Source organism: Amblyomma americanum, chromosome 8 (genome assembly GCF_052857255.1).
Source record: "Amblyomma americanum isolate KBUSLIRL-KWMA chromosome 8, ASM5285725v1, whole genome shotgun sequence".
In the NCBI taxonomy this organism is placed as follows: Eukaryota; Metazoa; Arthropoda; class Arachnida; order Ixodida; family Ixodidae; genus Amblyomma; species Amblyomma americanum.
The window spans coordinates 17267496-17284918 of NC_135504.1; the positions used below are offsets into that span (position 1 = coordinate 17267496).

Sequence of the window (17423 nt, forward strand, 5' to 3'; positions counted from 1 at the left end):
TTATGACGTAAGTTTAGTAGCTTGCTGTCTATTCAAGGTCCTTTCGCAATTCTCTTAGTGTAGCCCTTAGTCTTCGCTTTCTCTGTCAATTCTAGCTACGGTTTCCATAAATGTTTTGCTCTTTCTTGGAGTCTTCCTGAACGTAACCATAACAATTATTTCTGGTCGGGAAACGGAAAGAAATGACAAGAAAACACCTACCAAAAGACCCATAAAGAGCAAAACTTTGTTCGGAGCTACCAGGCTTCTTTTTTTCAGTGTGTGATTGGCTTTTTAAGTACTTGGTGGCGTGATGGAAGAGAGGAGAGCACGCTGAGTCTGACCGGCATGAGTGAGACAGTTGGCACGGAAGCATAAAATTCGACATTTTAATGCATTTCCGTCAAAGAGAAACACATTGAAAGAGAAATCCATGCGGCTGCTTTAAATTGTTCGTGCCTCTTCGAAGACAAGAAACTCGCATTCGTTGCGGCATAATCCGCAGCACTCGTACAAAAGATTGCGCATTGCGCGCGCATTTTCACGACCCGTGCAGAACAGTCAGATATCTACACTAAAATGAGTGTCACGAACGGTTGACAGACCTTCGCATTTGACAACCAGACAGCGAGCTTCTTTCTCATTTGTTTTCTACATTCTGTGTAATTCTTTCAAAAAGATATCACATCTTGCAAAAGCGAGTTAGTTTAATCCTGTACCATGTTGACATCTGGAGGGTTATTGATGCGCCATTTTTCTCTTTTATCTAATTTTTATTTCACATTCGGGAAGTAGCAAGTCTAATCAACTCATCCAACCCATATATTTATGATAATTAATTTGTTGGTAACAGCACAATGCGTATAGTGGGGGTACACACCGATGCATTTGTGCTTGGTGATAGATTTGACAACACCTAATTAGCTGTAATAAAGCAGTATTCAAGCTTTATCTCCTCAAACCAAACCTCATAACTACACTGCTCTGCAGGTTCGTGTTAAACTTCGGATCTTCACTGGATATAGCTCTATACTTATAGCTATAAAACAGCTGTTGTAATCTTTGTTCACATAAATACAGGGAGGGCGTACATTTAATGAAAAATAGCTTTCCCTTATAGACTTGTGTTATGCCTGTGTTCAATGGAAAATTGTTTTCCCTGATAGATTTGTGCTATGCGTAAAACGTAAAGTTTGAGACACTTCCTCGAGTTCTAGTGGCGAATCTAAGAGACAACAACGGAGTCTGCTATTCTGTATTTGAAATTTTTGTTAAAAACTCTCACAGAAGCGCGAATACAAAGTCGCGTATCAATTCCAAGCAGTCACACACCGACACTTATCCAGACGTTGTCTAAACCTTGAAATGCGCACTTTACAAAAACACAGAACTCGGCAGACACACATAAATGGACAATACCTCACTCTCTGTTGTCCAGTTGTTCACTTAGTCGTATCTACAGGAGATGTCTCTTTTAAGTTCTCTAAGGGGAAATATAAACTCTTCCACCAAGAATGCGCCGTATAAGACACTACATCACAAGTGTGAGCATATTTGTTTGTCTCCCGCAAGACACCAACGCGTCGATAACATTGGATAACACGTTTCGCCTTTCGTTTTTTTCGTCACTCTTTGCGACGGTGTATATATAATCTTTTCACAATATAGAACGCTACAGATAAGAGAGTAAGAACTCCTGGACGACATTAAAGATCACAAAACATGATGAGCACGTTCGGAGTTGACGCACCTTTTCTTACACTGCTTCATGAAGCAACGCTTCAGGTCTTTACACACTCGCTGTCCCTAGCACTCTTCGCCGAGAAGGCTGTAGGGTAGCCAAAAGCGTGCCGAGGCAGCACTGCAATGTTCGAAAACACCAACACACATGCATCGTCCTGTCGAATTGTTCCAACGCTTTCAGTAGTTCACATGCACAGCAAGTAAAAAAAAAGGTTACTACTTGCAAGGACAGGTCCTTCATGACACCACTGTGCTAAAGGCAAGGGGACCGCATCGTCTTAATGACGTAGATGTCCGTGACCGCGTCGGCTGTGTAGGCCGGCGGTGGTGACACGTCATTGCGACGAGTCCTCGAGGTCAGGGTACCTTGCAGCGTCCCCGTAAGTCCAGCAGTGGGCATCATGGACATGACCACGTCCATGGGCACTACGGGTGCCGGAGCGGAGACGGCCGTCTCCTGCGATTCTGAACCGTCTACCGCGGGGTCCAGAATCGAATGCCAGGGTCAGCTGTCCGGACTCTCCAGTGGCATGTCATCTGCTGGGACCCGCATTCTCGGTTCCTCCTTACTCTTGTCCTTGCTGCGGCACCAGAGAAGGACCGCAGCGAGAGATGCGCAGATGACCACGAAACCCGCACCGGCACCAAGCGCCACGTAGAAGGTCGGGAACCGGCGGCAGTGCTCCGGCTTCTCGTCGTGTCCCGACGGGCAGTGGACGGTACCGTCGCACCAGAGCTCGGGCGAGATGCAGGCGCTCAGCTCGGGGCACTCGTACAGGCAGTTGACGTTGCGCAGTGTGAGGCCCGAGGAGGTCTTGAGGAAGGGTCGGGTCACCTCGAGCCAGCGCAACCGGAACTGGGCGGCCTGGAAGGCGACCACCTCGATGACGACGCGGTCTGCGAGGGCGTGGTGCTGCCGCTCGGACGTCTCGTTGTACCACGAGGCCGAGAAGATGTCGAAGTCCGTGGACGAGGACAACGACGTCTCCTCGTGAATGCCGCCGGAGCAGACGACGGCCACGGGCTGCATGATGCCATCGGCATATACCACGAACCTGCGCGGAGGGTGTGGGAAAAAAAGAAGGCACTTGAGTACTTCGACAGCGGTGATGGATAATTAAGCCAGTGGAAATCGCGCAGTGAGAGCACTACACTTAAACAATGCGGACAGAGACATTGTTGGCGGTATCCATGCTGCTTCCTTAAGCCCTGGAGTTACTCCTGATTACAACAGGAGGCTCACAAGGTAAAGCGTCTACACTTAGCAACCAACTTTTCTGTCTAGAAGTGCTTGCTGTTGGGCCAGTTGGTTCATAACAAATTTGAACGGCACAAAGGAACGAACACAGGAAGACAGGCGCTCTTTCTAGCTTTCTTCCTGCGTTCGTTCCCTCGCGCCATTTATATTTATAATTTTTCTGTATAAGTGTTCATTGCATGTTCGCGGCTAACAGTGTTTGAGAGCAATGATGAGATGATTATCGACATCCGAAACAAGGCTGACATATGTATGTAGTATAGGACACTGCATCTACCTTCAGCCCTCAGGTACAAAAAGCTGTACGAGTATACAGCGCTGGGAAATGTTTCCCTTGAATGATGTTGCTGTGTTAAGAGTAGTCACAAGGAATACAAGGATAACCTGTATGAAAAAAAACAGAGGCAGTGGATTATGTTATTACGTGCAAAATAAGTAGTGTACCAACCTGTTTCCCGAGTCTGGACACCCGCGGGACCCGTCACGCCCCTGGAACTTCAGGTACAGATACTTGCGAGGCGAAGCCTCAATGAACCACCGGCATCGCAAAGGCAGTTCCTGGTCGGCCACGCTTTGAGGAGCCATGAACGTCAGCTCTCCTTGCGAACCGTTCCTCATCTCGGTGCTCGTGTCACACGAAGTGGCCGGCCGAAACTCGTACGTAGCCTCGAAGCCGTAGTTGTTGAAGTCCTCCAGAGACGTCATCCCGCTTATCGTGAAGGTCAGAGTGACATTGTTGCCCACTGACTCGATGAGGATTGGCTTGCGCGGCTGGGAAGTGACATTACAGAAACATCCTATCGGCGTGTATGTGTCACCCCAGTGGTCCATGACGTGGAGCAACGACAGGCGACCAGATGACCGACCGGTGACGCGGCAGTTGTACCTTTGGGTGACTTGGTCGTAGTAGTGCTCGCAGCCAGCAGTGGGCAAGTTCAGGGTGACGAGATAAAGTCGGAGCTTCTCGGAGGACATGCCAGAATAATAGTAGGAGCAGGTCACGTTTTCCCGCCCTCCACGACCGTACAGAAAGACGTTCTTCGGAGAGGACACCATGCCGAACTTGGAACTGCTGCTCTGGAAGTGCCTGTGGCATGGTCCATGGCGTGGTCCCATGTCGGCGCCCTGCTGCTCAGTATCCACGAACTCGTACCTGGCAGAAAAAGAACTTCTGCGAACGGGCAGCTCAACGGTCTTGTAGAAGTGCTGCTGCAGAAGAAGCTCGGGCCCGCTGGACAGATAGGACTCGTCCGGATGCCGGCAAGGACGCAAGGGTATAAACTGGGGATACTCCGCCGCCCTCGCGCAGATACGCGGCGAGTTCTTCTCACAAAAACGGTAGGCCATTCTCGGAAGGTCTAGGGCAGCGCTGGAGTTAGCAGCGTCATTAGAAGCATTGCTTCCGAAACGAGGGTTATGGCCGAATACGTCCAAGACTTCGACGCTCGAGACGTCGCACTTCTCTTCACTGGCCCAGCGGTGCTTGTCTTCAACGAAGTAGGAAAGGAAGTAAATCCAGACCCTATCGGTCGGCGACCTTCCGTAAAACCTGTACCTACAGGTCGTGTTTGGTGGAACGGTGTGTGTAGGCGTGTGGATGAGACCTCTGCGCTCCACCTTTCCGTCAATGTGGAACTCACACCGGCCCTGGCCTAGCCTGAATTCGTCTACGTCTACAAAGCGTACCTTGACGTTGAGCTCGAGTCGCGAGCTGTGCATCTGCTGCGCCGCCACACTTCTCAGCACCACCGTCACTTCCGGTCCACTAGAGACCACTTCCGGTAGCACTCCGGTCCCACAGAACTCACTTAGAAGCGGGGAGTTATCCGCGCTGGGCCCGTCGTAGATTCGTACCACGTCACCCAGGCAGTCGACAGTTAGCGACCTCTGGGAGAAAGTCGTAGCGGCACTCCTTCCCGTGTAGATGGAGATCTTGTACTCGTTGTCCTGGTACAGGACTATCTGGGCCTGCTTCCTGGTAGGAGCCACCATCTGGCGCACGGTGAAGGTGCAGGTGAAGTTGCGCAGGTAGAAGCCAGGGAAGTTCGGCGAGCGTATCTTGCACTCCTTCCGGTCGCAGTGCTCGAAGACCCGGTCGCAGTAGGTTGCCGCAGTCGCGACCCCCACGTCGTGAGGGCTGTCGGGCGTGCCGTACCGGGTCCTGGCGGGTCGCTTCGGGTGGAAGCGAAAGGTAAGGTACAGGCTGAAGCTGAACGCGTGCAGCGACGCCCGGCTGGGCACGGACACGACGAGAGTGACGTTGTTTCGATCAGAGAAGAAAGTGGCTCCTCCGGTGCCAGCGCCGTTGGTCGCCATGTCTCCGCAAAAGTAGCCGAACTCGGGTTCGTTGCCCGTGCCGTCGTACAGGGAGGTTAAGTGGGGCGTGGCTGGTTCTCCGCGCACCGCGGACAGGATCTGGCTGAAACCGCGAGTCTGCGGAGTTCGCGCTATGGGCGCTGATGATGCTGGCTCGACGACCTGGAGGTGGCCGTTGAAGCAGGTAGCTGATTGGTTCCTGCATTTGAATGAAGCCAAAAAAAGAATTAAAAGAAATTTATATTTTAATTAATAATACAGCATACGCTGACTCTGCCAGGGCAGCAATCTTGAATACAAAGCGCGCCATTACTGACTCTTTACACATAATTACCTTAGAGTAATAAAAGATTTAGGCATACATTTTCATTGGGTCAACACCGTTTAGAACAAACAATTCATGAAATCAGTTGGCTGTTGTAAGACACAACCGGATGATTAGTGAAGCGTTCAGCCAGAGGTATTGAGGTATCGGCAAACTGTTAACGATGCTTAATAAGATCACATTCTTTCAGCCATTGTGGATTCTACTGGAGTAAACACGCATTTATAGTGCTGTTGTGTAATATTTAAAGAGAAGATAAAGAATGAGGAGAAAAAGCTGCAATATTGTTATTCAGTCTGTGTTCGTTATTACAAACAGGCTGAGCACTCGCTAATTACAAACAAGAGGGGAAGGTGTAATCAGGGGGCTCACCAACGGTAGACAAAAGGGTAAATGAGGCTGCTTAGGGAGGGCTCAGTGCTGCAGCCGGCTCGAACTGGCCCATGCTACGGAGCGACAGTAATGAACGCGTTGAGCTTGAGGTACCCATATGAACCGCGTGGTTATAAATTAACGAGTATTGTTCAAATTGCCTGATCCAAGCGCGTTTGTTGTTCACAGAAACTAGTGCGGCCGTACGAAAGCAGCGCAAAATAAAATCAAGGCCATTACTATGTTGTCATTCAAGTAAAGCAGAAATTAGTGATAGCTTGTGAATATTCGCGGTGAAAAAAAACGAACAGCACCAAATAGACGAGGCAAATAAGAAAGAAACCACGCGCGCTGATTGGTGTCTTCCTTTTATTGTTTGCTCGGTCTAGTTTGCGCTGTTTTTTGAAGCCAAAGCTGCACTACGCTAGGTAAAGCCGATTTCGCTGTGCGTTGCCGGTTGACCTTCAAATGAGCCGGAGGTCAAGTGTGGTTATAGGCCTTGCCATATGAGGTCCACCATAGTGTCGCACCACTTGAACTTTGACCTTGACCTTTAGCTTTTCGATTCGCCGGTAGAGGGTGGTACAATAAGCCGCAGCGTCCACTGGGTGTCCAACCTCTCGCGATCAACCATTAATTACTCCACCTCAACCACTAATTACTCCACCTGCCAGTGTGGCAAGGGTGGGCGCGCTGCCTATCCAGAGTGCCGAACGCACTTGACGTTACAGACGACAAGCCGCGTCTACTTGCCCGATGCACCACACCTTTCGCTCTCAATAAGGTTCAACACTAGTTGAAGCGCAGTGACTTTTTTTTTAACCTTGTTAATCAAGCAGGCTGTTTTAAAGCGGCTGTGATTGCAGATTTTAATTACTGATTATACTGATCCGTCCTAGTTAAGCTATTTTCTTGTCGACAGAAAGTGTTCATAACCAGCTCGCGAGCGAGACACCACGGAGGGGGGGTTACGTACGCGAGACAAAGCGCGAGACGCCTCGCGATCTCACCTGTCCATCTCGAGCGAGCCCACTTGAAAGTTGAGGAACGTGAGCTCGACTATGTCGCCGAACTCTCCGCCGGCTGCGATGAAGTAGAGCGTGCAGATGAAGGGCAGGTTCCTCTGAAAGGGCTCGGCGATGCGCAGCGAGTTCTTGGTGCCCACTTCGCCCAACAGGGTGCGGTTGCAGTCTGCGCGAAAAAGTTTTCACGTGGAAATGCTTTGAACGCTGAAGAAGCCGCCATCTTGGATGGGCTAGGAAACCGCGCTTGAACAGCTCCATTGAACTTGGGTCGTGCTGTCTATTCACTAATCACCGTTTACTATCGATTAGGTTTGCCGGGAGCGCCGAAAGTCTGCCTGCCTCGAAGTGGCCTGACAGAATTTAGAGACTTGACCCTCGCGGGTGGTGGATCATATACTGCACTTTCTTCGTTAGTGTAAGTCCTACGAATTTATATATTAAACTACCATTGAATATACGTCTCCTATTTAATAGACTTAAGAGACACTGACGATCTGCGTAAATGACTTGAATTTTATTTTATTTTGCTACGGGGCCCATAGTTGACAAAAACAGCGTAATATTTTAAAGAAGATGGAGGCGTCCTTTGACTCCAGATGTCGCAAACTGACACCCTTCTCCTGCTACTCCACCTCATTCCGTAGTTTATCGATAAAATTTGAGCATAATTATTTATCTCGCAACGTATTATCGAGGACAAGAGTCACCAGGGCGCACGAAAAGTGATCTGGACGCCCAGCTGCTATGCTTGTCGGCGATCACCTCATTTCACGACCACTTATTAACTTGTATGCGAGCAAGGCTGTCACCTTCAAAACAGCCATCGGCTAAAAAAGAAGATTTGGTTTCATTTTGTCGCTCTAAGTAACACCCGCTAAAAGGAAAAAAAAATTGACGTAATGAGACCGCGAACCTCACGTGACTGGAACCGCCTTGCCGCAGAAGTTGCTGGCATTGTGAATTATGAGCTGTTCCGCGTAGCACTAACTGGCATTATATATTCAGATGCTATTTAACATCCATGTAACCAACTGCATTTTCTCTCCTGTTTTTGTATATTTACCACTCTCCCTCTGTAATGCCGTTGGCCCTGAGGGGTAACGTAAATAGATAGATAGATAGATAGATAGATAGATAGATAGATAGATAGATAGATAGATAGATAGATAGATAGATAGATAGATAGATAGATAGATAGATAGATAGATAGATAGATAGATAGATAGATAGATAGATAGATAGATAGATAGATAGATAGATAGATAGATAGATAGATAGATAGATAGATAGATAGATAGATAGATAGATAGATAGATAGATAGATAGATAGATAGATAGATAGATAGATAGATAGATAGATAGATAGATAGATAGATAGATAGATAGATAGATAGATAGATAGATAGATAGATAGATAGATAGATAGATAGATAGATAGATAGATAGATAGATAGATAGATAGATAGATAGATAGATAGATAGATAGATAGATAGATAGATAGATAGATAGATAGATAGATAGATAGATAGATAGATAGATAGATAGATAGATAGATAGATAGATAGATAGATAGATAGATAGATAGATAGATAGATAGATAGATAGATAGATAGATAGATAGATAGATAGATAGATAGATAGATAGATAGATAGATAGATAGATAGATAGATAGATAGATAGATAGATAGATAGATAGATAGATAGATAGATAGATAGATAGATAGATAGATAGATAGATAGATAGATAGATAGATAGATAGATAAAATTTAACTATTCTAACAACATTAGTTGATAAAGAAGTTTTATATAAGAATAAAAGCGGCAGAGTGCAGTATAGTAAGTATTAAGGAAAAAAAGTGAAAAAATAAATGAGTGGTGGATGGTCTGAACCTGTGTAAGCTAAGTGTAATTTTCAAGCCCGCTTACTTGAGCAGCCCAGCGGCTCGTCCGACCCGTCTCCGCAGTCGTCGGATCCGTCGCAGTACCTCGACAGCGCCACGCAGCGTCCGTTGTCGCACGTCAGCTCGGACAGGCGGCAGGGGACCATAGTCGGAGGCGCGTCCGTTGTGGACGTTGTCGTCGCAGCTAATACAGCGCCATCTCTCGTTGGCGACGACGTCGACGTCGCCGAGGCTGCGCCGATGGCTGCCATCAGTGCCACCACCAGGGCCCGCCAAGAGACCATGACGGGAGGCAGCCAGCCGGTAGGGACGAGCCATCCCATTCCTCAGGCTACGGCTGCGACTCAGCTTCGGATTCGTCTGCTGGCTTTGGCACTCGGTTGTCTGTGCTCTTCCTGATCGGGTGGAGGCACTCCCTTACAAACGGAAGGGTGCAGTGCAGCGGGGACCTGCGCAATGAAGAAAAAAATATATGAAAATAGAGAAACAGTCATCGAATAGTCCTGTGAAAAGGACATACGTGTTGGTTTCGGTGCGAAAGCACTACTTAATACGATTACAAAAAAGAAAATCTTGAGTGAAGCCTCGGAGGAACGCGGGTAAGCTCGGGTTGCTTCGGAGGAGCGTCATGCAACCTGCAGCCAATGGGGGGTGACCTTGAGCGTGATCTTGAAAACCTTAAAGTCTGTTGCTTTCGGACGTCTACTCTGTTTACTACGTTAAAGCTTTATCACTTTTTTTTATTAGATGATGAAATTTTCCTGATTAATAACCACATGGACCACAAAAGTAAATTAGGTACGCTCCTTGGAAAGAACGGCTAATAATGGAAAGGAAGACTAACATATATCCTTAAAAAAATTTAAAATAAATACAAAAAAGCTCGTTGAGAAAGGTGAAAGATCGTAAGAGACGCTAATTTACAAATATTTTACAAACTGAGTGCATTAGACAAATACTCGGTTTTTCCATGCGTTCTGATCTTCCCCCTTCCTCTCCGGTGGGCAAAGGATGTGTCAATAAGCCTGTACCAATGAAACAACCTATCCTTTCTTTTCTTTCTAATCAAATTCTTGTCGTATGCCCCACCTGCTGGCTCATCCTCGTGGTATCGTTATATGGCGCTGCTTGAGCTTGTGAGAAATAGCGCTGACAGTTACTAAGAAACTGAGATCAAATAGAGCCTCATAATTATTCCTGCACGTGGTCACTGTTTTTCAACACTTCGGTTTAGTGTGTTGTCCATTAAATAACTTTTCCTTGGTGAGGATATTTGAACAGTGATGCACGCTGTAAGGGATGTTAAAAAAGGTGCTTTTTTTATGACCATTGGTTCTGGAAACATGGTTACACTTGTGTGTGCTTGCCACGTTTCTTAGCAGAAAAGGCCGCCGCGGTGGCTCAGTGGTTATGGCGCCCTGCTGCTGGCCCGACAGACGCGGGTTCGATCCCGGCCGCGGCAGTCGAATTTCGATGGGGGCGAAATTCTTGAGGCCCGTGTACTGTGCGATGCAAGTGCACGTAAAAGAAACCCAGATGGTCTAAAATAATCCGGAGCCCTCCACTATGGCGTCCCCCATAACCTGAGTCGCTTTCGGGTGTTAAACCTCCATAAACCTTTGCCGAAAGAATTAAGTATACAGAGAAAATACTGAGTGACGATATCGAGTCGGGCAGCAATCAAGCGAGTTAGATTAGCGAAACATATTTAGCAGGGTACATTGTTGCGTTCGCTGAAACCAACGTTTTACAAGCTAGGAAGGATAAAGAAATTAAATACAGCTGTCACATTCACCTGCCCATTTAGCAAGAAATCTGCGATGCGTTGACGGAGTTTTCTTGGGTGCGGATCTCAGCGGCTTGGTTGCACCGGCATTAACTTCAAAACTGGGATCGCCATGTCTTTTTTTTTTTTTTTTCGGAATACAAGTCACGGGGTTTAAGATTCTCGAATGCAATTTCCGCGTCAGTATATACGTCTTTTTCTGTTGGATAAACATCCACGTAGCCAGAAGAGTCGTAGACTTCATTTTATCTCCGACAAAAAATTAAGTTATCCTCTGTCTCCCATTAAGAAAACACAATAGCCGGATCTCTATCAGCCAGTTTTCGTTTAGAGGTAGCGGCGCGTTGCTAACTTAATCTACTTCAAAGAAGTTCTTGTTGGGCGACTTGGGAGCTGTTCATTGCAACTACGGATTCTTGGAACCTTGAAATTAGTTGATCTCCCTCGTTTCGCAACAAGGGCTCATTATAAATCTCCGGCAAAAGGTAGTTGTGCATATTATGCACGAGGTCTGTTTGGGATCACAAAATCCATACACGGCGACAGCTTGATATGTCATTGGTTTAAAGTCGCACGCTTTGTATTCGAAGCGAAAAAAGGTAAAGTAAACACAATGCAAATTATTTTTCATGATTCTCATTTTGCAGCTTCCTCCATATACTAAACGACGCATATGAAATGACCCCAACACGTCATGGGGCGCTTTAGACAGTCCAACCACCGAATAGGAACTGGACCGACTGCAAAAGGAAGGTAAGTTGAGCTAGTTGATACTTATGAATGGTAGAAATGAAATGGCGAGAAAACGACATTGACAGTGAAGTGCTCCCTTCAACTATCTCTTTTTTCTGTCCGACGTCGCCTTCGGGCAGTTTTAAATCTCGAAATATGGGGACGATTAGAAATAATTGTCCTACATAAGCGAGGCCTTATACTGTGTGAGAAACCGTGTGAGTAAGAAGCATTATGTAATTGTGAGATATACTTTAATGGCTGCACATCTTTTGGCTTCGAGCCTCTCGCTTTCATCAACACATTACACCCTGTCCGGTAATAAAACTCATCCCCTAATATCGGACATTAGACAACAATGTGCTAAACATGCACGTATTACCTAAATTGGCGCATTAAAAGCGGCCATTCTGAGTATTGCCTTGTCTTGGGTCAAAGACGCAATAGAAAGCGATACGCTCGTTCTAAACTGCACGGTTCACGGCGTAGCGAGAAGTATCGAACTGAAAGGTGGTCACTCAGACTAATTTCCCATTCTTCGCCACCGGCGGACATTGTAAATGATGATAGGAGCAACACTTAACAATGACGACCTTAATAATGCTCCTCCGCTATCTACCAGGGTGAGTGCCGGTTCCATCCCTATGCAGCGGCTACTTGTCTGCACACATTGTGCTACGAGTGTAAGGTGGCGCCCTCTTCTCCTACTACGGCCACGGTGTTAAGTGAAAGCTTGAAGAAGCTTCGCCGGTTCCCTGGAGTAGAGAAACAGGAGCTAGATTAACCGTCGGCGCAGGACGGACCGCCGCATCCTAGTCCTCCGGTAGCACTCGGCGTGGCAGAGTGCCATCATGGCGAGCACTTTTAAGTCATCCCACCGCCATCGCTAATGGCAGTCCCGGAGATCGCAAATGGGCGTCATTAAGGCTGGATTATGCTGGCCTGTTCTACTCCCTCGCCACCCTAACCCTCCCCCTTCTTCTATGTCTGTACCTCACTGGCTGCCTTAACGCTCTCCAGTTCTCATTTGGAAGGGAGCACTTGAAGCAGGGTGGCGCTGCCTGCAGGGAAGACACAGCGGGAGAGCTCAAGTCCTGGGGGAGGCTAAGTTGAATCCACCTCGGCTCGGATGGGCGTCAAATGAGGGGGCTACTTCACGGGGAGTTGACGGAGCACGAAAAAAGGGGCGCAAGCACGACCTTTTGTTACCGTCGTTACGGTGCTTGAAAGAGTCTCTTCATGCGTCATTGTATTCAATGGTGGTGAGGGCCTCTCGAGAACGGCGTCTTGTAGAAGACTGGCTTAAAGAAGGAGGCGATAGTAACAGTTACGCTGAGTGCTTATCTGTGACGCCTTGTCACTTTTCGCGAGTAAAGAACCTTTAAGGTGGAACTTCGTGCAGCATGGGTAGGCGTTGTAACTGAGAATTTTATCAGGCTTGCGAGCCCAGGTCGGTTTTTATAACAGTGCTTCATCGCAACAATCTAAAATTGGTCAGGTTGTCCTGGCAAGTAGTTTCTATGCCAAACATCCTTAGACAATGCGGCAATGGCTTTAGATCAGGCGAATATTTCATGTTGTAACAGATTGCAGCTGACAAGCTTCAATTACGCGAAGACCGTTTTGTGGAGTTCACTTCCTACAACGACAAAATTTCGTACTCGGAAGTTTTTGGACGCCTAAAAAAAATTATTTGGCCTCTGCTGAATTTCCGCATTACGAATTTCAAGTCTTTCTCTGAATGCCTTTCAGACTTCTCATTTTATCTTCATTTTTTACATTCCCTGCGCAAATAAGCGCAGTCGTAGAGATTCAGGCAAACGTGCACAGTGTGTAGATCATTCGTTTGGAGCAATTTCTTTGGACAGTTTCCACGCTGACAGATGCGCGGGTGACGTGTTGTAGCCGAAGTAGTACTTAGAGCCGGCGCTGGTAACGCTGCCTTGAGTGCTGCAGTAATGGATTTTTTGAAGAAAGTCCCTCGATTGCATTGTGCGACGGGTCTTCGAGGCTTTCGAAAAATAAAATAAAAGTGAATGATGTGCCGGGGGTTTCTCATAAAAATTTTCCGAAAGTGCTCGTTTAAACTTTTCGTTTTTCTGCACGCGTTGCCCAAAACTATTTTTTCTCTAACACGCCTGTAGTGACCTGTCGCATAAAAGCCGCTTAAAATTTGTAACGCCCTCCGCAACAACGTGTGTGAGGATGGGCAGCACAAGAAAGGAAAAATTTAATATTCAACTTCTTGTCGTGGACTCTGCAGAAACTATTACTAAAATTGAAGTAGTTTAAAGCAAATTATTTTGCGCTCGATAACGCCAAAAATACCCAGCGTTAGACAAGGACCCCAGTGGCCAACTACTGCATATCAATCAAATCGTTTCGAATTTTTCGCGAAACCGATAAATATTATTGAGTATTCGGTTCAATAATGTCCGCACCGAAAAACACTGTGATGCAATATAGAAGTAAGCAGTTCTCCTCTCTTATTTTAGACCTCTGCATGATACACATCAAATGTGAAAGACGAGGGAACATATGCGCGGGGGAATTATCGCTGGCAGAAGTGCATCAAGCGCTCTGCATGTGATTCTTTATTGAGGGCATAGTTTACGTTTATGATTGTGGGTGCTATAAAACGTTCTATATCCCTCACATTGAAAAAAAATACATGAAAAGGCATTTGCATATGTGCCAATCGCTTCAATACACCTGAATGTTGGCCATGACGCTAAAATTATTTTAGTCTTCGATGACAGCGAACCATGATGGTTTTCTTTCAGCGAAAGCAAATTGAAGAAATGATCAACACAGCAATCTTCCTAAATCACTTTGTCCGAATGTAATAATAATAATAATTGGTTTTTGGGGGGAAAAATGGTGCAGTATCTGTCTCATATATCGGCGGACACCTGAACCGCGCCGTAAGGGAAGGGATAAAGGAGGGAGTGAAAGAAGAAATGAAGAAAGAGGTGCCATAGTGGAGGACCCCGGAATAATTTTGACCACCTGGGGATCTTTAACGTGCACTGACATCGCACAGCACGCGGGCGCCTTAGCGTTTTGCCTCCATAAAAACGCAGCCGCCGCGGTCGGGTTCGAACGCGGGAACTCCGGATCAATAGCCGAGCGCCCTCCCACCTGATCCACCTGGGCGGGTTGGAAATATTATTTTTCACGTTCTGGTACTAATGTGAGACGGTAATATCTTCTTTGTTTATTTGTCAGGCCATGTCTGTCAGGCCATGTGCATTTATCTCCGGCTCCATTTTCTCTGTAGAGAAAGAAAAATGAAATAAATCAAATCAAATCGAATTTGTGTCAAAGAGCGAACACAACTACGCCGGAGCACAAAGCGACGCGGACATAAATAGCTCGGCACAAACCGAAGGATCGATGGCACCATTTACTGTTGCCATGGAAGCAGAATCATTTTCCCATTTCAACCTCCAACCCAACCTATTGAAAGTTCTTTAGTTATAGTAACCCTACGAACCTCTCTGCTTTAGCATAACCATGCGACCTGCAATGCAAATTCCTTTTCCAAGCATCCCGCACAATGATTTCCGCTTTCAATTGTTTCGTGCATTCCAGCGTTCAGCTGCGCGCTTCTCCAGGAGAAGAAAGCGGAGCAATATAGTTATTAGCTGGAACAGTTCAAGAATGCCAAGAGCGGAGAGCAAAGCGTCGCGCGAATGCAATGGTGCTGTTTTTTCGTTAGTAAGTGCGATAAACGGCTAGAAATAACTCAGCGGAGATTTCCGTAAGCGGCAGTGTTACGTACATTGAAAACCAATGCCATTTAATCAGGTTAAAATTAGCCAGAAGGCCTTCATTACGAACAGCCTGACAACTGTTCGCGTATTTTATCGAGAGTTGATTTAATAACGGTGGCAGATCCTTCCTCGAGTTATGTTCTTGGTCCTTATTTCAGGCATCCTCTCCTGGTCGAAATCAAGAGGAAAAAATGGGCTTGGGAAGGGCATGTAATGCGAAGGCAAGATAACCGCTGGTCCGTAAGGCTAACGGAATGGATTCCAAGAGAAGGCAAGCGTAGCAGGGGGCGGCAGAAGGTTAGGTGGGCGGACGAGATTAGGAAGTTTTCAGGCATATGGTGGCCGCAGTTGGCAAATGACAGGATTAATTAGAGAGACATGGGAGAGGCCTTTACTTTGCAGTGGGCGTGGTCAGGCTGATGATGATGAGGTAATGGTTCTTTATCAAAGCGGCAGGCCGTGCTATGGTTAACACTGTAGTTGGAGGGCTCCGGAATAATATCGACCAGCATGGATTTTCTGACACTCATGGAAAGAAAAATTCCACGATAGTTACCAAATAAACTGCGAGCCCTGAGGACCCACCAGGCGCTGCACGGGTTCCTGAAGGCGTTGCGATTACGCGATCCGTTGTATTGTGCAACAGGTGCTTCCTCGACATAACAATGTCTTTTGTCCTTATTTCAGCCACTTTTTTCTTGTTTTCCTCTAGATCCCGTTTGCCCTTTCTTTCATGAATAGTCGCCAACAGGAACACTCTCTATTTACCCCCCCCCCCCCATCCCCCGGTCTCTCTTTAATTCCATCTCTTACCTCTCGCCAATCATCGGCATTGTGATTCAGTTCAGGTTCAGCTCATTTCAGGTTCACTTCACGTTGAGTGCATGTTCGGTTCACTTAAGTGCATATTTAATGCTTTTCTGTTTAGCCTCTCTTCCTCTCTCTTAATGCAAGCTGCGTTCAAGTAGGACTTGGCTTGTACTGGATCGAGAACAAACCTATTCAGATTAAGCATAATAATAATAACAATTGGTTTTGGGGGAAAAGAAATGGCGCAGTACCTGCCTTACATATCGGCGGACACCTGAACCGCGCCGTAAGAGAAGGGATAAAGGAGGGAGTGAAAGAAGAAAGGAAGAAGGATGTGCCGTAGTGGAGGGCTCCGGAATAATTTCGACCACCTGGGGATCTTTAACGTGCACTGACATCGCACTGCACACGGGCGCCTTAGCGTTTCGCCTCCATAAAAACGCAGCCGCCGCGGTCGGGTTCGGACCCAGGAACTCCGGATCAGTAGCCGAGCGCGCTAACCCACTGAGCCACGCGGGCGGGTATTCAGGTTAAGCACCGACCTCGATTCTGTGCCTCCTAACGTGTCAATTCAGCGTTCATGCCTGCCTCAAACCGGAGCGATATCTCGCAGTCGTCGTTGTCCGCACTGTGAAGGATATTCGATCCCGCTACCCGAGCTTCCTGGGGATTTATTTTTAGTCTGGTTATTTACGCGTCCTTTCCCACTTCTTCCCAACTTCCTGTCAGATCCTCCTCCTTCTCATCCTCCCCCCCCCGCCCCCTCTCCCCATGGCGACGTTTTGGGTTTCGCGGGACTCAACGACGTCGCTCGCCATCGAAGTCGCCCAAACCGTTCATTTGTCTTCTCTCGGCGCCCAGAATTCGATAACCGAGGCTTGAAAAGCCGGGACGCTGTGAGGCGAAGTGGAGGCTTCCCTCAGCACACTTTCTCCTTGCATCCACCCTCCTTTCTCTCTTTTCTTCTCTCTTTCATCCTCCGTTCGTCCTTTCTTCCTATGAACTTCAACTTTCGCTGTTGGTCTGAGAGCCATTATAAAGAGCGTACAGCGTCCCGTTCCCTAGGGACAGTCTTTAGCGATTTTGTCGGAACTTTTTGAAACCGAATCCTCGCTCGTGAGGCAAAACCCGCCCCTTCTATACTGCCTTATAACAAAAGCGTGCAGCATTTGTACGAGCTTGCGAGATTGTTCAGGCGGTCGTTAATGGTGGTGCGCTATAGAAAGTAGTTCGAGTTTGCTGAAAATTTTAGTGAAGCGCACTTTATTTACACGGCGAAAAAGAAGAATGGACGGGGAAAAACATGTCGCGATGTGTTTTGACCGTTTCATAAGAAACCTGACAGCACCTACGTGAGCTGTCGGGCAATTAAAAAAATATAAAACACAAATTGTTTC

General features: G+C 47.0%; 1 protein-coding gene across 1 annotated transcript in view; it reads right to left on the reverse strand.

The window, feature by feature from the left end:
- Window positions 1–351: 351 nt before the first annotated feature.
- The window catches only part of LOC144101000 (uncharacterized), a 103523-nt gene continuing 86451 nt past the window's right edge, over window positions 352–17423 (reverse strand). The window contains exons 2-5 of the mRNA XM_077633976.1: window positions 8948–9371; window positions 7004–7184; window positions 3429–5495; window positions 352–2777 (exon numbers count right to left, since the gene is read on the reverse strand). Of these exons, the coding sequence (XP_077490102.1) occupies window positions 2228–2777; window positions 3429–5495; window positions 7004–7184; window positions 8948–9245 (3096 nt within the window). The 5' untranslated portion in view covers window positions 9246–9371 and the 3' untranslated portion in view covers window positions 352–2227. The remainder of the gene's footprint in view (window positions 2778–3428; window positions 5496–7003; window positions 7185–8947; window positions 9372–17423) is intronic.